At 38.7% G+C, this 22,476-nt stretch overlaps 1 protein-coding gene across 1 annotated transcript; it reads left to right on the forward strand.

Annotated features, from left to right (window-relative positions):
- The first annotated feature begins 1,279 nt into the window (after positions 1-1,279).
- On the forward strand, positions 1,280-21,275 carry glud1b (glutamate dehydrogenase 1b). The gene is made up of 13 exons (XM_007562434.2): positions 1,280-1,865; positions 8,452-8,532; positions 8,696-8,751; positions 9,341-9,404; positions 11,276-11,370; positions 12,562-12,741; positions 15,991-16,128; positions 16,221-16,358; positions 16,448-16,528; positions 17,379-17,502; positions 19,293-19,384; positions 19,550-19,612; positions 20,439-21,275. Exons 1-13 carry the CDS (start codon positions 1,469-1,471, stop codon positions 20,556-20,558), a joined length of 1,629 nt encoding a protein of 542 aa, XP_007562496.1. The 5' UTR covers positions 1,280-1,468; the 3' UTR covers positions 20,559-21,275.
- Positions 21,276-22,476: the final 1,201 nt, after the last annotated feature.

The raw sequence follows: 22,476 nt of genomic DNA on the forward strand, positions 1-22,476 counted from the left end.
GAATGTTATTGGTCCAAATTTGACGCATCTTACGTATGGGGGCGGGGCATCAGTCAATATTTTCTTGTTATGGCGGACAACAGACAGTTTGACAGGGAAGCGCAGAAAAGAAAGGAAAGGGGAAGAAAAAAAAGACAAACGCGGCAAAGATGGTGATGAAGAAAATGCCCGAGCTTACGGGCTTTTTAAAACCTCTTAGCGGAGATGAAACAGAACCATCGTCCTCAAAACGTTAGCATTGCTAACAGCGGCACTACGATCCCGCCAGATCCTGGAACTGTGGCTGATCTGGCAGTGGAAACGTGATCTTCGTAAGCTGCGGGCTTATTTGGGCTGAACAAGGACCGGGGATCTGTCAAAATATGGATGTTAACTTTCAAGCATCTGAACGGGTGTGCAACTCTTCTCCAACTCGCACTTCAAACATAGGCTCGCAAAACGCGCGTACATCCAAAGTCAGTGGCTGCTAGTCATCATTCATGATTTCAAACGGGTATCAGCGTCCTGGCGCCGTTCAGTTGGTCACCTACTGCCGAAATCGACCCAAAATCTTCTGCGATCGACGTATTGAGCACCCCTGCTCTAGCATAACACGAACGGTTCAGAAACAATATGAAATGGGGGGGCGGGGGGAGCTATTTCTTAACTAATTAAGTCGTGTTTGACTTAATCAAACACGATTAAATGTTTGATTAAGTGCTAGAACTAATCAGTCACGGCTAATTCGTGGGTGCACCCATTGATTTTTTTTTTACAGCAGAGAGCCGCTCCCCTGTACCCGCTTACTTTTACCCCTGGTCTTATATAAACAAAAACTGTTTTAATTTGATTGATAAAATAATATCTAAGTACACAACTGTTATCTTCCCAGCCAGCATGCCTACGTGGGCCCCATGTGGGGTGTGGCACAACATGGGCAAACCCATGTGGGGCCATCATGGAACCCGCGGACAAACCCATATGGGACCCATATATCAGCCCTCCTTTTCCCCCACATGGGGCTCACCTGGGCATGCTGGCAGGGCTTAAAGTTAATTTTATGTGGCCATATAGAATAGAGTTGCAGCAGGCATGATTTGACCCGCAGACCTTATTTTGACATCTGTGTAATAAATAATGAAATATTATTTTGTTTTGGATTCTTTTGTTTTGTTCACTCATTAAAAAAATGCTTCCGCCCTAGTAGATTTGGTGTAAGCCATTGGGTGATTGGGGCATTTTTGGGCTGTTTAAAAGCGGGAGCGCGCGCTGTCAGTGGACGCGTGCCTGCGCTCCGCGTGCGTCTGTCTCGCTTCCTTTTAAAGCAAACTCTCACAGCATGCTATTTTCCCACTCGGCCAGACGAAGGGACACGGTGCGGAGCTGCTGTGTGTTTCATTCAACGCCCCCTTCCTCTCGTCACCCCCATCGTCCTGTTGTTTAGTTTAATTCTTTAGCAGTTTGTTTACACAGTTAGCTTGTTTCAGTCATGTATCGCTATTTCGGAGAGCTGTTGAGCCGCTCTGCGGGAAGTGCCCTGGCCTCGGGATGCGTTGACTCCGCTCTCCCGGTGTCGTCCTCCCTGATGCGGGTCCGCCGTTATGCCGACGCGGCCGAGCAGCCCGACGACCCGAACTTCTTCAAGATGGTCGAAGGGTTCTTTGACCGCGGTGCCACTATCGTTGAGGACAAGTTGGTGGAGGACCTGAAGACCAGGGAGAGCTCCGAGCAGAAAAGGCACCGTGTTCGCGGCATCCTGCGCATCATCAAGCCGTGCAATCACGTCCTGAGCGTGTCTTTCCCGATCAAGAGGGATAACGGAGAGTGGGAGGTGGTGGAGGGGTACCGCGCCCAACACAGCCAGCACAGGACACCATGCAAAGGAGGTAAGAACCGAGTCAGAACCTGCTCTTCTTCTGGCGCTGCTAGCTTTAGCAGGCTATGTAGCATTAGTTAGCAGTGACGTTAGCTTTTTCAACAAACTTCAACACAATCCAGCAGGTGTTTATGGTGCTTCACAAATTCATATATTTTATTTGTTTTAAGTGAACACAACAGTGGTTTTTAGAATAATTAGCAGTGTTTTCGTTCTAGTGTCATAGTTTACAGTGACCTTACAGTGCTTGTATGTAGCTACAACAAGCTGTGAATGAGTTTGAACTTTAACTCTTATTATAAAGATATTCGAAGGAAAAAAAAATCCAAAGTTGTAGGATCTGTTTGAAAGAGCATTAAAGACATTTCAGGCGATGCCAAGATCATTTAAGTAGATTAAACATAAACATTGTTTGCACATTTATAAATTTGACATTCTTGGGTAATTTATACTCTTCACTTAATATTAAAATGTGTTAAAAGCTGTGTCCCACAACTGAATCACTAAAAACTAGCATAATGTCTACATTTATTTACATGTTGCCATGACAATTGTAGCCAGAGGTGGGTAGAGTAGCCAAAAAATATACTGAAGCAAGAGTGGCAGTATATTTTTACTCCAAGTAAAGAGTAGTCTTCCAAACATTTACTCAAGTAAAAGTAAAAAAATATATTTTGGGAAAAGCTTTTCAAGTACCGAGTAAATATTTGATTTGAACATCTTATTTAATTTGTGAAAATTGTCATCAGAAACAAAAATATAACATATTGTGCAACTTCTATCATTTTGAAGATTAAAATAAAAAAGTTTTACATTTTTTTTGCAACATGAAGCAAATGCTGAAGCAAATCTTGATTTTTAGAGCAGATTTCATACAGTCAGTTCAGAAGTAATGCGTTCCAATAGGTAACATATATCTTGGAGGAACAGCGCAAAGTATTTCCATTGACTTTCTACCATTTACTATATAGTCACTTGACCTTCAAATGGTACAACGGGGTGAATTGAATGACAATGACATTAGAACAACTATGTTTATAGACATGTGTAAGAAAACTCACTGTAAGTTGTGTATCTGATGGATTTTCGACTAAAACAAGAAACTTTATGTGGGTAAAGTATCCAGGAAGTGCACTCAGTCTTTTTTTGAAATATTAGAGTTAAAAAAGGTATGTTGCTGTAAAACTACTTATGTACAGAGGGTGGAATAAATATTAATAATGTTACTAATAATTACCTTTTTAGAGCCAGAAAGTTGACTTTGCTGCAGTTGAACAGTGAGAATCTCAACCGTTGGCATCAATACATTATGCGGGGGATTAATTGTTGCTTTCATTTTGACTTTTACTACATTTTTAGCATGTCGGATTCCAGTTTTTCAGGTTGACAAAGCATGTGCTCTTATGTCAGATCAGGACGTACATTAATTTCTGCTCCAGATAAATCAGACATTCCTAATTTGTCAGATCAGAATTTGACTTTGAGGCTATGTCTACAACACAAAGTAAATAAAACGGATTACAAAGTGAATTCTGGGCATGTTGTAACTCAAACAATGGGGATTTTTAAAACTTCCACCCACATCAGCAAATAAGAAGCCGTTTGTGAATAAATTGTTCCGCCCTTACTGTAGTTATAAATCCAACAACTGGAACAAAAATGTGAGCTACAGAAACAAAGGTAGTAACATACTTATTCATAATGTCTTCAAAATAACGCTTTTCATAAATGAATGCAAATATACTGTTAACCTGATAAAATATCTTTAAAATACTAACTTACCAAAGCAACTTTATTTGAAGCTGATTTTAAGTAAGCACATTAAGATGCCAAAATCTTCTCCTGAATCCTTTCATGCATGTTAAGGTTGTGAGCAATTATGAGTTATATGTATCAAAGAGTAATGAGGTTTTAAAAACTTGTTTTAAAAATCTTTTTAACAAAATGCCAGTGTCTCTGGAGTTTTATCCTGCTGCATGGAGCATAAAGTAATGCTGCTCTGCTGGTTTAAAGAGAGCTCATACATGTTTGTGTTTCTGACTAGAAAGACAAAATTGGCTGTCTGGAAATTTTTCCACTTGCAAAAACACAGAGGGTCATGCTGTGGAAACTAAAGCGCCTCCATTTTTAAGCTAACATTGTTTGAAAATACAGTTGCCAAGCTACAAGCAGCCCTTGTGTTTTAGCTGCAGGCTTGATGCAGGAACAGATAGCCTGATTAATAAACCAGCCAATATCAGCTTGTTGTACCACAATGCTTTATGAAGAGTCAAAATAATCTAATGTGATACACTGAAAGCTAAACTAAATGTAGGTGTTTGTTTTATATTCTTGCTTCATGCATCCTGGATTATTGTGCCAGTATGTTTTGTTGCTATCACCAGCTTACAGTGTTGCATATTTTTATGCTGGCCCATGATTTCACTCATCAGGCACATCATTGTTAACACATGACTCACTGAGAAGTACTGCTAGTGATCAAAGTGGCTCTGTTTGTAGGTTTTGCCTCATGGATGCTTTGTGGTTTGAATTTTGAGTTTCAAAGCAGCAGTAATTTGAGCTGGACTAAATGAAAAAAGAGACGTGACGTATGAGGGTGGGTGTTTATATAGGCACTACTATTTGTCAGCAGAGTTGCTGGAGGGGAGGCAGGGAAAAGGGACACACCTTTGTGTTTGTTGGCCTTTCAGAGTAGAAGTTTCATTGCTGCGGAGAGAACCTAAAGTGGTGTAAATTTCTAGGTTTACCCTATAAAGCATTAGTATCAAAGCTGTTCTAAATTGCCAATTAACTATTAATGCCACAAGGCAGAAATCTAATGTTTTTCTCTACTAAATGACTGAGCAGTAATGGGTGATCCTTTTGAATAGCTACCACTTCAATTGTCTGTCTGTGTCTCAAGGTAGTCTATAAAAATCAGTGGTGTTAGAATAAATCTGTCTGTATTGTGAAAACCTACAGTGAGCTGGTTGTGATCCTGGTTTACATTAGAAAACCCGTTTTAAAGCAAAATATGTGGTTTTCTGTATCCCATGTTTTTCTGTTTTTCTGTTTTCTGTATTCTGTATCCCAGTAAGCTAAAGGTTAATGGTTGCAGAGGCAGGTCGAACCAATCCCCATAAGTTTTAACTTTCCTTTCTCACCAATTTGCTAGAGATGTAGAGAATTTGGTGACTGATCGGCCGGGAACTCAAAAATGCGTAATCTGATCAGTGAAAATCCCATACAGAGTGTCACCGGGTCACACTGACGCTGCTTAGCATTGGGAGACCCGAAGTTAGACATGTTCAGCATCAGTGCGATGTATAAAAATGAAGCTTGAGGAAGTATTAAAATGTGATGATCTCATGTTGACACATTTCTGTGGTCTATTCAGGCTGTTTCTCATAGAGTGAGTCTTTACAGGAAAGATAATAATTATTTATTGAGGAAGTTTGATTAAAAACTTGGTTTACCATTTTTGATAACCAAAAAGTGTTCAGAAATAAAGTTGAAGGAACTATGGAGATGTAAGAATACATTTTAAACAGTTTTTTTCTACAACCAGTTGACATTTCTGGGGTTCTTTCAGGCTGAGAGAGAGTGAGAGAGAGCAAGACGTTTAGTGAACAGAAAATCTGGACAGTGTAGAAAATTTCCTCTGTATTTCTTTTGAACTATCAAAGCCTAATTTCTGTAGTAATACTTAATTGCTAATAAAAAACACTAAAGCTAGCTTTGTAGTGCCAACCGAGTAAATTTGTATTTGTTTTAAATCTCTAAGATTTACAAAATGATCTAAAACAGGAGAAGTGAGGTGTCAGATAATCACTTTTTTTACAGAACATTGGTTCCTGCACTCATTAAACCATTATTACTGGAAATAAATCCTGTACTTTATGTAGGACTGCATCGTCTAAACAAATATTTTTTTTTTACTCCCCTGAAGTAGCCGACAGTTTGTTTCTGGTTCGCCCAACTATCAAATTGAGATGCAATAGCATGACTTTCATAGCAGATCTGTTGATAATAAGAACATAAGCAGCAGTTGTTATCTTTCATATGGTTTAATGATTGATGCATTGTGCAGACCCTTGGCTAAGTTCAGAGCAAACTGCAAAGTGCAGAGGTTGTTTTTGCATTTCAGTGCAGGTGTATGCGTGCAGTCACCCATCCCTTTAAGATCCAAGGTGACTGATGGATGTCAAACTGGACAAAGCCACTTTTTACCAGACCTGTAGGGATCTGGATGCATGTTCAGTTTTACATGGGCTGGAAAATAATATAATATATAATATAATAATCAATAAATCTGTGGGATGTTTTACATTTGTCGCTCAAGAGGAGTGGGTTTATTCTAGTTTGCTAGAAAAACATAGAAAGTAGATCTAGATGGGCATCAAAGATCAGAATTGGATCAGCAGGTCGGTCCTGCAAAATATGAATTAGTTTTCTGACCAGCAAATGCTAAAGCTGGAAAAACTCCCACAGTATCTATGTAGTTTATTCCAGGTATTTCAATTAATTTGAAAAAGTTGGCGATATATATTCGTTAAATATTTTTTCTCCCGTTTTCTTCACTATTTAGAAGACGACAAATCAAAAAGAGCCATAAAATCCTGATAAAGTTCCTCTTGACTTCCAATTTAATCAAAGTTTGTCTAGAAGAAGCATTACCCTTTTAAAATAAGTTATTATATCAGCATTTTAGCTTTATCTGGGTGAATTATGCACCCAGATAAAGCCAATAAAATATCCCTTCATTCTTTTTGTACCACAGCTATGAGCAACACCTAAAGTTGTAGACAATATAAAAAGGAAGACCTTTAACCTCTCAACAGGGACTTAATAAAAAACAACCCAAAGAACAGAATCAATGTGAAATGACACCAAAAATACAAAACAATCCCTCTGAAACCTAAACTTTAATGTACCAAAGATTAAATTATTTTTTTCATAATCATTGCGGGGATATAAAATTTATTATTTAATAATTAAATTTGGTAAAAGTGTTGCTGCAAGAATATGATGATGAAAGTGAAGCAGTAGTGATAAATAAAACCCCACAGGAAGTAACACTGGATACAGAAATTATGTTTAATTAAAAAATACTGCATTAATCCCAGAGGAAAACTAAAAGTTGTAACTCATAGAGATTATAGAGAAGTGAATTTGTTTCATGTGGGTTTGAAGTTCTTATTTCCTCTACTCGCAATCTGTGAGTTTTGGTTTCTTTGTCGAATCTCCGTCTGCAGAACCAAATACTGGAAGATATTTCAGTCTGACTTGGTTAGATTTCGACCTTCATAAATTTCAATTGCTTTCATTTATGAAGGATCTCCGGTAGCACTCTGTGTTGCATCATATCTGAAGAAGCCTCTGACTGAAGTCAGCCTGTTGTTGCATGACACCTTGATGAAGAGGATATTTAGGTTTAGGTTTGTCTGTAATTTTCTTTTTTTTTATGAAGAATCCTTCTTTGCACAAAAATAATCCGTAGATAAACTGTTGGAGTCAGCACATCCATAGGCTGAGCTGTCAGAGTCTAGCTATAGAAATTAATTTAATCAAAGTACTGAAAGTACTTTCGATTCTGATATGAGAGATTTTTTTAACAGCCAGATTCTGTTCTTTATTTTAGAAGAATGTTTTCAGATCTGTTTTGGTTTCTGTTGCTATGGTGGGCTGCATGTTAGGTGGATAAACGGATGGTTGGATGTGTGGGACCCATGTTTTTTTTCTTCTTCTGCCATTTAATTTGATCAGCGATCTCTAAACTGTCCTCTGGCCTCAGTCTGATCTGCTGATCTTTGGATGAAAGGAAAAGAAGAAGGAGGGAGAGCTGCAGCTGCTGTGCTCTGAGAGATGGTGCTTTGTTTCTGATGCTTTTCATTCTTAAGCTTACAACTTTAAACTGTTTTCCAGTAATGGCACACAAGGAAAGAGGCTCCTACAGCAGCAACGCATAAATATGTAATTACTTGAAGCCTTTTCTGGTTCTGAACGCACATAATCAACTCTTGTAATCCTGATAAAACGACGCGCTGTCTCCTGTCCGTGCAGGACGTCCTTGGATTTCGCTCTGGTTGTGCTATTTTTGTATCTGCTGTTAAATTACACTCACACAGGCAATGTGCCAGTAAGATGGAGTAGTTCGAAACATCCACCCTGGTTTTTTTATGATCTCATTACAGGGCATTTGTTTCCATAGTAACAGTAGTAAACGCCAGACAACAGGAAGCGACGAGTGTAGCTTGAGGGATGGGTTTGGAACGGAGGGCAGTGATTGGTTCCCTCAATCTCCACCCGTGCAGCAAAGTACACCCAAGTGTCGACTGATTTCTGACCCCTATATGTTGTTGTGTAATCATTGGCACCGCAGGGTCCTCATTCTGCCTTCACAGCTTCCTGTCAAGTCTGTTTGCCCTTTTTTTTAAGGAAAGTTTCAGGAAAAAAAGTAAAATAATTTTCTTGTTTTAGAGCTTTGAAACAGTTTCATCTCATTAAGCACAAGAACTGATATTGATCTCCTCTACCGATGGTCTGTGTTGTCGTCAGGTTTTCCCTTTATGGTGGCTCTTTCTGTAACTTCCTCCTTGTTGTTGTTTTTACCTCAGGTATCCGTTACAGCACCGACGTGTCTGTGGACGAGGTGAAAGCCTTGGCCTCTTTGATGACCTACAAGTGCGCTGTCGTTGGTAAGAGTTCAAGTTTAACCTCTGCTGATCATCACCTACAGCTCCATATGTTACATATGTTTCATCACTACTATTTTACATCACTGGTTGTACCAATTATGCTGCTCCGTACGTAGTTTCCCTGCTTTGTTTCTTGCTCTTTACACTTTCTTTGGTTTTCCAGATGTGCCATTTGGAGGTGCCAAAGCTGGAGTAAAGATCAACACCAGGAATTATTCTGTAAGGCAGCCAACACTTCCTTTTCTTATGTCTGTAGAAATAAAAGTGTTTAAATGGCAGGTTTTACAACTTTTTGTATGCAACTCTGCTGGGGTTGTAACTGATAAAGGATGAAGTAATTTCAATGTAGTTGAGAAATTTGTCAAAGAACAAATGGAGAAAGGAGTGAAGGGCATAAAACTGTCAAACATGTGGGACAAACCTGCCAAAGAGTTATGATGTTACATTAGAAACATGAAAGTCAAAGTTCAAAGCATAACACGATGTGAAAATCTTCATCAGGTGAAGACTCAAGACTATTTGTCTTAAAGCAGTGTCTTGGTGACCTAACAAACCAGCACCCTTTGTAGGAATATAAAAAGTAGTGATGCCCCGATCCGATCACAGAAATCGAGCCTGATCACGTGGTTTCAGACTCAATTGGAATTGGGCGTTATATATATTTTACTGACTCTTTTTTTCCAAAAAAGAGACAAATCTAGCAGGTTTCTCTAGTTTATTAGAGACTTTGGCGACAAAATGAGAAAGCACCGATGGTACTGCAGTTTATATTTCCTAGAAAAGATGTAAATGTAACTTTTTACTGCAGGATAATGAGCTGGAGAAGATTACCAGGAGGTTCACCATTGAACTGGCCAAAAAGGGTTTTATTGGTAAGTTTTTTAAATCTTTTGCTCTGGAATAAGATTTGCTGGGTTCAAATCTTAGTGTGAAGGATGTGAATAATATTTCCATTTTCTTCCGGCTCTCTGCTCATTCACGATAAAATCTAAGTTTGAATGAAAACTTCAATTAGATTTTCAGGAAATTTACAGGATCTCATCCTTAAAGATTTTTAGTAAAGAAGCGTGAGCCTGCTGAAAAGTGCTGCCTAGTAAATTCACCTCTTTTTGCATGAATTGCTGCATCAGTGTGTCGTGGCTTTGCGGAAAAGCGTCTCTGTCTCTGCTGCGTCATTGAGTCTGGTGTCTCATCTTTCCTTTGACTCCATAGATTCTCTGTTGGGGTTTATATCAGGTCCATTTGCTGGTCCATCAAGCACATTAAACCGGTCATAAAAGTTTAAAGTGTTTGCTGTCAAAAGGATGTTAAATCCTGCTGATAAATAAAACCATCGTCTCCACCTGAAAGGAGGATCTTTGTGCTCTGGGCTGAAGTTTAGTTCAGATGTTTTGCATCTTCTTTTATTCATTTAACTTTTCAATAATCAGTCCCTCCAGGAAGTTGTGATAGAAACTATTATTGCAAATTCACTCATCATTCGCCAATTTTCCGTAAACTTAGGCCGTTCACGATAACATATTTTGCTGGATGATAAATTGTTCCAGTAATTATTTCAATAAACAATAACATTGCTGTTTAGAGACCATTTACAAGTAATATTTTGATACAAGTTCACTCTCTGATAAACTTTAATTTCTTTAGAGAACACTTTAACTAGAATACATTTTAAATATCCAAAATAAAACACAACTAAAACAATAAATGAAACAGAAATAAACTATTTCTTGAAAGCTGGACCTGCAAGATGAAAGCATGTGTGCAAAAATGGTAACATTTGCCTGGTTAAATGCTGCACAGTTAATCAATCTCAGTGCATCATACTGAGCTTCTTAACAAGATCATTACCTATTTCACATCCCTTGCTAGCTAATTAATAGCAGAAATAAACCCAATCATCATTAATTTCTGTGCAGAAGTTGTGCTCACTTTTGCTTTCCACATATTTAAAGTAAATCTTTGTCACGATAGAAAGAGCAAAGAGTCAGAGAGGAGACATTAGACCAGAGGCCAGCAGCAGGACGATGGTGGAGGGGCTTCTCAGGTACGGAGGGATTATAACATGCTGAGAAAAAGAGAAGGAAAGGAAAAGTTATGTGGAGCAATTTTAACTTTTTTGTAAAAACCAAAAATAAAGCTGGAAAAAATCACAACTTGGATTGTAACTTTTTGAAAAATGTGCTTAACATCAGTAATTTTAGGTCTCAACAATCATAAACATTGCAAACACCCTGGAGAGACTGAATAATATTTAACTTTTTAAATAAAATTACTAAAAAGAATCGACTTTTCATTGATGATCAGATTTAATGAGGTGGGCCTGTATGGTAAATAAATTTACTTGGTCAAAGTGAAGAAAATCAAAAACCTGTGAGACGGAGATTCAAACAAACGTGAAAAACAAATAGAAAGGAACATGCCTTCGTTTTTCTTCTCCTTAAATGTTCTTTGCTCCAACATATACAAACAAATCTGGTGCGCCGGTTCAGCCTGGGGATTGCTTCTACGCAGCTTCACTGAATACAGGCAAATATTTGCTGTGTTCAGTTCAAACACAGTGGAGTGTTTTGTTGTTGGTTGTTTGCATCCATTTTGAAATGTGATCATTTTCACTGCAGTTTAAAGCATGCAGGCCATCTTTTCTCCACTCTGCTGTGAATCAAAGCCTTCCTGCACCATTTACTGAAGCTCCACTCCTCCCTCCCTCCCTCCCTTCTCTTCTTCCTTCCTCTCCATTCCTCAGGGCCTGGCATCGATGTCCCGGCGCCAGACATGAGCACCGGAGAAAGGGAAATGTCCTGGATCGCCGACACTTACGCCAACACCATCGCACACACTGTGAGTTCTCCAACATGCACAACTGACCCTGTCTGACTTGGATGGAGAGTGTGGTGGAAACCTTTTAAAAATAGGCTAAATTAAAAACAAGAAATGAGTCACATGTAAACCACGAGCGCTAATTTCCTGCCCCTCCCTTCCCAGCTCACCAAACAAGTCATTCCTCCTCTTTCTTTCTCCCTTACAGCAGCTTCTGAAACCGAAGCCAGAGCCTTTTTCTGTTCCCCGTTTATCACAGTTTCCCTAGAAATAATCAAAGAAAATCTGATTTCACTTCTTTGTTTTCCTTTTCTTTCTTAAATACTTTTAATAGTGCATTAGATAGTTTTTGAACTCTCCTAGTATTGAACTTGTTTATGTATGATGGGAATTTCTGCATGTTAGGAGCTGCAAGCAGCAGCATTTCAGGTCAGAGGTCAAATACTTGAATCCACCCAAACTTCTTCTGTTTGTAGCTCTAAAATAATAATTTGCTGCTTTTATCTTTAACTATGCATGCTTTATTTTTTTTAAATGATGTATTCATGATTCAACATTACGGGAAAGTTCATCTTTATAATTTTAAGAGTTCGAGTTTCAAACCTCATAACACTGTTCCTGAATTATGACGTATTTTTCTAATAAGTTGCAAAAATAAAACCAGAGTGATTGGAGGCAACTGGCTGAAAGAAGGTTACTACACTTTCCTCTCTCTAACATTTCAATTTTCAAAACTTAGACCTTTATAGCATGGAGAGTTTATAGAAATCACTCTCTCTTTTTATTAATATGTCAAAAATAATTGTAAATGGCAATAAGCAGGCAAAATCTTTTAAACTTTGAATTATGAATAACTGTTTAACTTTTCTCTCCTTTAAGCCAGTGCACTCCTGCCCCCTTTGGCCTAGTTTCCCCCTGACTGAGTTTGTAAAGGTGACAGATTCTTGGGCAGGATAGCTGAGAGCAGAGGATTGTGGGTAGCTTGTATTGATGTTTGTTGAGCTTTCTGCACAGATGGCAGTGCATTAAATAGAGCAGCAGCCTCTGTATGCCAAGCATGCGGCACCCGAGTCAGAGCCGATCCACAAACTGCAGAAAAGTCCTTAAAACTGAACAGTTTCCACCAGTTGTTCTAACTTCTGTAACATTTGGTCCATATCTGTATTTATGTAAAGAGGGAAATGTAATTGGATCTTCCTTGTGTGTTCGCAGGACATAAACGCCCATGCGTGTGTGACAGGAAAACCCATCAGTCAGGGAGGAATCCACGGCCGCATCTCTGCCACCGGGCGTGGAGTTTTCCACGGGATCGAGAACTTCATCAACGAGGCGTCCTACATGAGCATGGTGGGCCTCACGCCGGGCTTCCAGGACAAGACCTTCGTCATCCAGGTACGCCGACGTTTAGGGTTTTTATTGCTGTAAGTTAGTGTGGGGGACATGGACTTATAGTTTTATTGTGACGTTTGGTGGTGCTGGTGAGATAACTATAAACATTATGATTTAGCAAAAAAGCATATTTGTAGGTAACTATATGGAATGAAGGAATTAAATTTTATCATATAGGAAGCCGTTGTTGAAATAAAATTCATAAGTCTGCTACTATGAAATCTGTGAACATGCTTGAATTTCAATTTGGTGTTTTCAAGGTTTTGAAAATGTTTGATATTCAGTTTTGCAATAAATTTAAATGTAACGTTTGATTAAAAGCCTAAATTTGGAAAACATTGTTTGATGTTGAAACCAGATATTTTCATACACCTAATAAAAAGATGCACATTTTTTTTCTCCTTATTTGAAATTAAGAAGTCAGACGAAATTTTTCTTGTTTTAGATTACTTAGAATTACCAAACTTATTTATAGTTGCTAAATACCAGAAAACGTAACTGGAACATTTTTTTTTTTAGTTTTTTTGTGTGACTTCATTTTTATTTTTTAACACCAAAGTGCTACCAGAAAAGTTTTTGAAAGCTTACCTTCAAACATCCATCTGTGTGTAATTAATCTATATAACGTGTTTCACTTAGTGATAGTTTTTGAATTGGTCTGTTTTTATGCGTTAAACGGGTCTAGTCAAAGTAAAGTCCTAAATCTAAAGGAGATGCTGCAGCATGACTGATGTTCTCCATCCAGTCTGAGCTGGAGTTTGGTTCAGTACCGACTGGGGAAAAGTTTCAGTCTAGGTGCAAACAGCTGGTAGATGCTTGTAGCTAACAGTGTTTCTACAAAGTTTTGTTGGCTGATTGAATCAGACCATCCAGGATTTCATTAGTGAAAAGATTTAGAAACGAACACATTCTTTACTTCCTTCTCTACAGCATCGTGCTACTTCCTGTTATATAAAATTTCCCTTAAGCACATTGGACTTTCTGGTTGTGATGAATGCCTGTGCAGGGCAGTGAAGGCAATGGATTGCTGAAAACCACAGTCAGACGTTTCCCTTCTCTGCTCATGGAAAACGATGACTCAGTAAGAGAGGAATGAGTAAACAGAAGGAAGAGCCTCCCTCTTCAGCTTTCTGCAATTTGAGCCAAAATCTGTTCTTTGGCTGAAAAGCCATCAAGTTTAAAATACATTCAGTAAACTCACCGCTCTGTCTGAAACAGACACACCATTGTATCAGGTGTGAAAGGAGGAGTTTCTGCCGATGCAAACAGTGAAAGAGCAGCGTTCTCCATGAATCCCAATTTTATTCGTCTAATGAGGGTTTCTCACACACAGACCTGCTAAACATCAACACGTGGGTAGAAAACCCCTCAGCAGTGGCCTCTGCTGTTTTCCCAGAATGCTTTCTATAATGATCGGCTCTCTAGACAACAATGCAACACGATACGCCGCCCTGATGCATTTCACTCTGTAAAATGCCTGCTGGGTGGCTGCAGCTTTACTTTGTCCGTTCAGACTTCTGGATTCAATCAAATATCAGTTATCTGGTTGATGGATTCTACAGTTTTTACACTTTTATTTTTACAACATCAGTGAGGAGGGATGAGGTTTGCAGACAGGCTGTTTCAGTGAGGAATAATGGACAGGAAGTGAAGTCGGGGAGACCACAGCTGAATCCTAATGTGGATTTTTTAAAACCTAATCCTCTTGTTTGTGTCTGAGGATTACGTCGCTCTTAGATTAGTTTTCCTAGAGATTTAGCATGAGAATTAACAGAGCAGATTTCTTGTACTGTTAAGTGAATCTTTTTCTTTCTCATTCTTTTTCTCTTTTTTTTAAAATAATTTTGGAATTATATGCCTCCTTTTACTGTATGCACAGTATACAGTATTTCTCAAATAAAAATAATGTTGATAATGTTATTTCGGGCTGCAACAATTAATCTGGTTAATCGTAATAAGTCAATTATTGAAATGATTGTCAACTAATTTAATAAGTGATAAGTAAAGTGTATAGACTTTAAAAAAGCACATTTGCTAAAAGAAAACATACTCAGATTAGTAATTAAGCCAAAACTGCCATAATATACATTTTTTCTATTTGAGGTAAAAACACCTTTTTCTGTAAATATGTTTGACCTAAAACTCCTCAAGTGGCATAACTTTAGAGTCATCTGATTCAAATTCATTAAAGGAATGCCAATGTTTTGGATTTTGGCAAATAAAACATTTATTCTCTTATTTAAAAAAGGAATTGAACTGTTTATTTTCATCTTTAAGTATATTTCTAATATAGCATAAACATATTCAGTTGGTTAAATGGAAAGTCTGCAGATTGTGTCAAATTTTTTTATTCTATTAATGGTCAGAATAATTGATTACTAAAATAAAAATGGTTGCAGCCATAGTGTTTTGCAGCGTTGCAGCAAGTCGATGCATTCTGGCATCACTGATGCTTTAAGTGGGTGCAGGTTGCTTTGATAGGGGCCTTCATCTGCATGACTGGTTGTGGCTTCTCCCCTCTTCCTCATGACGAGCCGCCATATTGGTACCTTTGGCAGTGCAGGAATGTGCCAAATACTGCAGGAAAATGAGATCAGGATTTCTGTAAAGGAAGCATGAAGTGCTCTAAACCGTCCTCAGTGGTTGCATAACTGATCCAAAGCTGAGAAAAAGTAACATCTGGCTGAACAGCATCCAGAGAGGCTGGATGGACAACAAACGCCTCGTTCTGTTCACAATAGAAGAAAAGGGCACAAAAGTTGTAATTTTATGAAAACAGTTGATTGAAAACCGATGACCAGCACACAATCTATTCAGAATGACTGAAATGGATTCTGGACGTTACGAGTCATTTATTATCTGTTATCTGTGGCTCTTTGAATGGAGTTGAGCCGGATTATTGCTACGTTTGAAAATAAATTTATTGAAACAACTTTTCACTGATATTCTAGCAGTTTGAAATGCACCTTTTTTATTAAGCTGTTGTTGTCAAATTATTTATGTTGTAGCTGGAAGCTAAATTAAAAAAAAAACATTTAAGTCTCAGTACTTAAAAGCACTGTGTTAACTGTATTAAGCAGTAGAAGAATGTGGAACCAACTTTGGCCACAAGAGGGCACCAAAGTATTTGAATTTAGTTAGGCTGATTCAAGCTTCAGTGATGTGAACTTGTTTTCTGTAGAAGGGAATTGAATTTTTTTTTAAAATGTCTTACCTCTGTATCCATCAGCTGTTTATTTATTTTCTCCTCAGGGTTTCGGTAATGTGGGTCTCCACTCCATGAGGTACCTGCACCGTTTCGGTGCCAAGTGTGTGGGCGTTGGAGAGATTGATGGAGCCATCTACAACCCAGACGGCATCGACCCAAAGCAGTTGGAGGATTACAAACTGGTGCCAGCACCGCCGCCTTACCTTCCTTTACTTTAGATTTACCTTTTATTGTGAATAAACATCACAAAATATCTGTTCTCCCCTCCTTGCAGCAACACGGCACCATTGTGGGCTTCCCGGGAGCCAAGCCCTACGATGGGAACATCCTGGAGGCGGACTGCCACATCCTGATTCCTGCTGCTGGAGAAAAGCAGCTCACACGCAACAACGCCCGCAGGATCAAGGCGAAGGTGAACACTCGTTTCTACTAACAGAAGGTGGCTGATAGTTTATGTTTCCTTTTGAATTTACATTAAAGATGAACTTTTGTTTCTGTCAGATCATTGCTGAGGGAGCCAACGGACCCACCACTCCAGAGGCAGACAAGATCTTCCTGGAGAACAACGTCATGGTTATTCCTGTGAGCAGGCTTCAAATTCACAGATATTTTATTTAAATTGAACAAAAAAACAAACTTCATATATGAATTTAAATTTAACTGGTTCATCACCTGTTGAGGTTTTACCCTGATGAGCTCATTCATGTTTCCCTGTTCAAATATTCAAACAAACCACAAACCGCTGCCTGCATCAGACATGAATTTATCTCGACTCAGATCAACTGTGATTTAGCTGGAAATAAAATGAAAAGACATAAAAACTTAAACGTTAAAGTAAAAACTCTGCATGAACTGAAAGTTCCCTGAAGGTGTTTTCTTTAAATGGAAAACTTAAATACGTCTTTTTGTCACTGGTTATACATAAACATATATTAACCCTGTTAATGTTGAGAGTTGCTGTGAAAGCAAAGATATTTAGACAATTTTTTTGTGCTCTGGATTTTGATTTCTTATTATTTATCTAAGAATATGCAGGATATTGAGCCCAAGAAATGTTTTTGTATTCACTTTAATTGCTTCTTTTTATTTCTTTGAAATGCATTTACATTGTTTTATAACAGCAGGTGACTTTTTCAAGTGTTTGTTTTATTTTTAATGCCAACGTTATTATTTATATATGCATATAAACAGAGACAAACTCATGAAGAAGTGACTTTTTTATTGTATTTATTTCTCTTTAAAGCAGAGTGTTTTTGTTTTAAGGTCCTGTTTGTAGTTTTAAATAATTTTACAGACAAAAATTTCACAGGAAAATTTTTATTGAACAGAAATCAAATCAAATTTTGAAGCACAGTTTTGGTTGCAGGAGACATTTTGTTCTCAACAAGTAGCAACGATCAGGACTACATGATGATGTTGTTCTTCTTTGCAGGACATGTACCTGAACGCTGGTGGTGTGACTGTGTCGTACTTCGAGTGGCTCAAGAATCTCAATCATGTCAGTTATGGGAGACTGACCTTCAAGTACGAGAGAGACTCAAACTACCACCTTCTCAGTGAGTACAAAACGCTCCGCAGTCCTAACATGACCTCCAGAATATGGTTATGAAAAGAAAAATGTTGAGGAATAATCTGAAGAAAAGTGATTAATCAGTAAAATGTCACATCAAACATCATCGAAACGAAAAAAAAAGGGATAACAAAACTGTATCTGACAGTTTTATTTAAAAGTGTATGCCATCTCTAAATGATCTTGAGGTTAGCAGTGGCTGACTTGTCATACAGGTGCTGATGTCAGGTGAACCAATTTATTGCTCACGAGGAAGTCTGTCAATTCTCTCTCACTCTTCGTATGGCTCTTCTAAACCATGCCAAAAACCTTTCCCTTTTTGTTCTTTTGCCATGGATCACACACATCCCCGATTCATATAGCATAATGGTGCCGTGATCTGTGTCCCATTGATAACAAACATTTGTTGGATCTTGAAACAACAGTTGAAATTCCTCTCTCCACACATTAACTTCCTCAGTGTAAAACAAGTAAACTTTTCCCTGTTCATACAGAACATTTGGGTCATTTTCCAGTTGCGCTCGTCGATCCTTCCTTTTTCCTGGCTCTCTTCTGCCTTCAGCGTATATGAAATGACTCGGTATCTATATTAAAAGAAAAACCAAACGAGCAATATTATAACTTTATTGGGCACTTTGACAGAGTAAAAAAACCATCTAGATGAGGTTTCTGTTTTTAACACAAAGTGTTTGGACTGAACATTGGCAGAAAAACTACCCAAGAACCTTCAGAAGGTTAGGGATTGCATTTTTCACTTCCATTAGAGAGGGATCACAGTGGAAGTTAGCTTTACTTACCTCTTCGGCCATTTTTTCAGAGTAACTCGTGGCAAAGACAAACAGGCTGATGGATGTTTCAGTTGTTTCCTAAAAACACAGGGAGAAACCTCAGAAATGAACTCAATGATTTTGATCTGAATATTTTACAGTTGCTTCCTTGGTCAAATGAAAAAAAAAAATTCTCAGATTTTTAATGGTTCAATGTTGGGTAGCTCCCTAAAAACAAATATTTAAAAAGAAATTATAAAAATGGCTAAGATGGATCCAAGATGATGAAAGAAAAAAGCTAAATATCTTCTGAAAGCAGTTTCTTTATTTCTTTAAAATACACGGTGGTCCATCTTTGTCTGTTCTTGTGTCATGAAGAAAAGAAATAAAAGTAATGATAATGTGATTAAAAAAATGTGAAGGCAAATAGAAATCATCTTACCCTGTTTAGTGGCTGATGTGGTTCTACTAGCAGCTTCCAACAGTGTTGGTGTTTCTTTCCTGCCTTTTCCTGCTTATTTATACCCTCTCTGTATTTCATAGCAGCCAATCATATAGGGGTAAATTTATTTTTCACCATGCATGTAAGATACTTACTTACTTTGTAGAACCAGTTTGCCTTGAACTTCCAGATTTAAAGTACCAACGTTTTGCTGATATGTTTTCGTAGAGAAAACAATGACCTTGTTATAAAAAATGCAGCCCTGTGTTGGGTGACCAGATGTTCCACTTTGAGTCACCGCCCCACATTTTGATTCACATCTGTCATCCCAGAGTTGAGTTTACCAACATTAGTATTGATTTTAGGTTTCAAAGTGAGCAATGTGGGACAAATGTTTCTACTGTGAAGCATGTGAGGTACTTTTCTGTTTTATTCAGGGGTAAATGCTGCATCTTTGGCCATTTCTACCTTTTAGTCTTTGTTACATGTCTCCTTGTTATGAAAGCATCTTAAAAAGCTCTAAACGAATCCACACGTCTGTCTTCTTGCCCTGTTGCCTCCTTCCAGTGTCTGTGCAGGAGAGTCTAGAGAGGAAGTTTGGGAAGCAGGGAGGACCCATCCCCATCGTTCCCACCGCCGACTTCCAGGCCAGAATTGCTGTGAGTATCGTCTGCTCTCCTAAGCTAAAGCAACATCGACACATTACAAGATCTGTACCAGAAAGCACTGCCTCCAGAAAATAGCCACATCATTCATTATGATATTTTAGGTTTAGAAAACTGATGCATCTCCATGATTTGGTGTTTAATAATCCTCATTTGCAGGGCGCCTCGGAGAAGGACATTGTTCACTCTGGTCTGGCCTACACCATGGAGCGCTCCGCCCGGGTGAGTTTGGCACCAAGTTAGGAAGGCAGAAGTTATGAACTAAAAGCTGCTCAGTTAATGCACCAATTTAAAAAACAAAACAGTTTTTAAATTAAACACTTTATTGGAGCTTCACATTGCAATAAGATCTTTTTTCCTTCTTCCGGTATTCCTTTCCTCCTTCCTTTGTCTTTGTGTGTTTCTTTCCCAGCTTGCACAAGAAGTACTACTTGTAAATTTTTGGTGAATTTGAGTGTTTTCTGTTTTGAAATGAGCCCAAATGAGTGGAGGACTAAGGAGATTTGAGTCTGCTTCATTATTGTTAGGGGTGTCCAAACTTTTTGTCACTGCCCACGTGAGATTTATAAAGGTCACCATCTTTCAAAACACTTGCTTTATTTAACCACGTTTAATAAATTAAATAAAAGCTGATATGGTGCAGCAAAGTCTTTGTGTTAAACTTGACATTTCCCAGTATTAGAAAACTACATTGGTAATAATTTCACCCTGAATAAAATTAAAGTTTGCACCTGCATCCACCGGGACAGATCAGATTTATTTCCATCTTGAATTACAGTTGAGGCCACACAAAATCACTCAAAGGGCCACAAATGGCCCCCGAGCCGCACTTTGGACACCCCTGATTTATGAAGTAGAAATGTTCTAATGAATCATTTCTGCTGTTTCGCAGTACAAGAGAGCAACATTTCCAAATAAATTTTCTTTTCTGAAGCTGCTTATTAGTTGATTTTGCACCAATTAAATCAATAGAAACATTATATACTGTAGGTGATTCTGTTTTTCTCATTTTAAAAATAAATAAGTTTTCTATCATCTGCCTTTGCAGCAAATCATGCGCACAGCAAGCAAGTACAACCTGGGTCTGGACCTGCGGACGGCCGCCTACGTCAACGCCATCGAGAAGGTCTTCAAGGTCTACAACGAAGCTGGGCTGACCTTCACATAAACGCCAACCTGCACTGCTCTCCGTTCCTCCGCTCTCCCTGCTAGTCATCCCTCTCTCCGGCTCCCCTCTACCTCCTCAGACAGCCTTCTGAATATATCACCGTTTACCGAAGCTCCTCTCACGCGCAGCCACAACCTCACAATTTCCTCTGCGATATCTGTGCAGCCGTCGAGACGCCGCCCTGACCTCGGAGTTGGAGCAGACATCGGTGTTTGTGAAGAGAGAGAGAAGACTCTTTCCCTCCCTCTGCAGCCCTGTAGGTGTTTGTGTTGTGGCAGCCATGTTTCACGGCGCTCCTATCGTAGTAGCTGAATGCATGTGTAGCCGTTTCTGATGCCTTATTTCGCGATGAGGTGGCGCCTCGAAGGGAGCCGGCCACTTCAGTCTAACGTTGATTAAAAGGGATTTAGATTTAACTCCATGTGAATTAGTCGGATTAGTTGTTTTTAATCTTTCTGGTGAAAAGATTAGCGATTCTAAATTTCAAGGATTCAAGTGTTTTTACTGTCCTCTTCATATTTCTGCTTCCCTTGTTGCTTTAGCTTAATGCAGCTTCTCTAGACGCCGCCGGCCTCTAGAGAGGAGCAGAGGTTTGGCGAGCGCGTTGTGATCACCTTGTTAATTCTCGTCTGTTTAACCGTCCTATTGCTGCATTGAAACAAGTTTTTTTGGAGGAAACTGCTTTTTATTTTTATTGTATTCAATGTTTTTTTTTTTGAAACGACAAATAAAATGTTCTTAAAAAGGCGAGTGATTTCTTTAAACTTCTTTACGGCACCTTTACAGGAAACCAGCATAACGTGTACAAACGATGAGGTTTTCATGTGGATACTCTGATTTTTATCTAGGGGTTAATTGATAAATCCACCCAGATTTTCTTAATTTTAGGAGATTGAGGATCAGTCGATACATCTGAAGTCGATCTTATTGATCGTTGTCCTCTTTTGTTCTGCTCTGAGAGATTTTGACTGACAAACGCACCAAGTCATGTCGGCACGTTCAGTTAGTAACCCCTCTGTTGTCAACTCTGACTTTCTTGCTATATTTAGCAACATTTCAGACTTAGGCGATTTCAGTTGACCTCAAATCGCCTAAGTCTGGAAAAAATATTTGCTATTTCTACACTTCATTTTCCAGTTATCAAGAATCAAAAATTGGGATTTTTGAGTAAATTCCAAAAATCTGATTTTGGAGTGAGAAATGAGTTTCCCTCACAGTAGAATCCTTTTTATTGGTTTCTATTTCTTGGACACCAAAGCTGCTTGTGAAACCAAGTTGATCCAATGATGTTGCCTTTGATTCCCATTGACAGTTGTAGGCACTGTGTAAGATACTGATTGCACATAAGCTCTCCACATGACTCCACTTGAAATAACGTGCCTATCCCTTTACAGGAAACGATTACTCCAGAGTTACCAGTTTGCTGCATTTCTGCTTGCAGCTCCAAATTAAATTTACTTTAAGTCTGTTGACTTTATTATTCCTCCACAACAAATAAAGACATAAACACCATAGTTGGATTCAACAAAACCTTTTTTATTTTCACATTTACGGTTTATAAAATCAGCAAATTTGATGTGATGCCAACTTAAACACAGTGCGTGACTCAGGTTGGTTGTGTGTGTGTGTGTGTCGTGTTGGTTTGTGTTTCTTTTTCTCTGAAGTGTGTGTGTTTTCATGGGTGTGTCGTTCTGTAAGGCAACATGCAGTCGTCGGTTTCAGTTGACCTCAAAGTAAAACGTAAAAAAAAAAATGCACACACACTCTTCTGGCTGAACCTACTCTACTTGAACACACGTACACACACTCTTAAAGCGATGGCTGATGGCGTGACGCTCGGCGGCAGGGAAAGGGACTATCCGACCGGCCCAGACGGCAGAGAGGGAACACGTTCAGCGTAGATAACCACACAGAGCTT

This window comes from Poecilia formosa, unplaced genomic scaffold, assembly GCF_000485575.1.
Source record: "Poecilia formosa unplaced genomic scaffold, Poecilia_formosa-5.1.2 Scaffold136, whole genome shotgun sequence".
In the NCBI taxonomy this organism is placed as follows: domain Eukaryota; kingdom Metazoa; phylum Chordata; class Actinopteri; order Cyprinodontiformes; family Poeciliidae; genus Poecilia; species Poecilia formosa.

What these genes read in the sequence shown, in the direction of transcription:
- glud1b (XM_007562434.2), top strand. Translation starts at nt 1,469, where the DNA reads ATGTATCGCTATTTCGGAGAGCTGTTGAGCCGCTCTGCGGGAAGTGCC. An exon ending in GGCCAAAAAGGGTTTTATTG is followed by an intron (nt 9,405 to 11,275) that starts GTAAGTTTTTTA and finishes TCCATTCCTCAG; the next exon opens with GGCCTGGCATCGATGTCCCG. An exon ending in CCCGCAGGATCAAGGCGAAG is followed by an intron (nt 16,359 to 16,447) that starts GTGAACACTCGT and finishes TGTTTCTGTCAG; the next exon opens with ATCATTGCTGAGGGAGCCAA.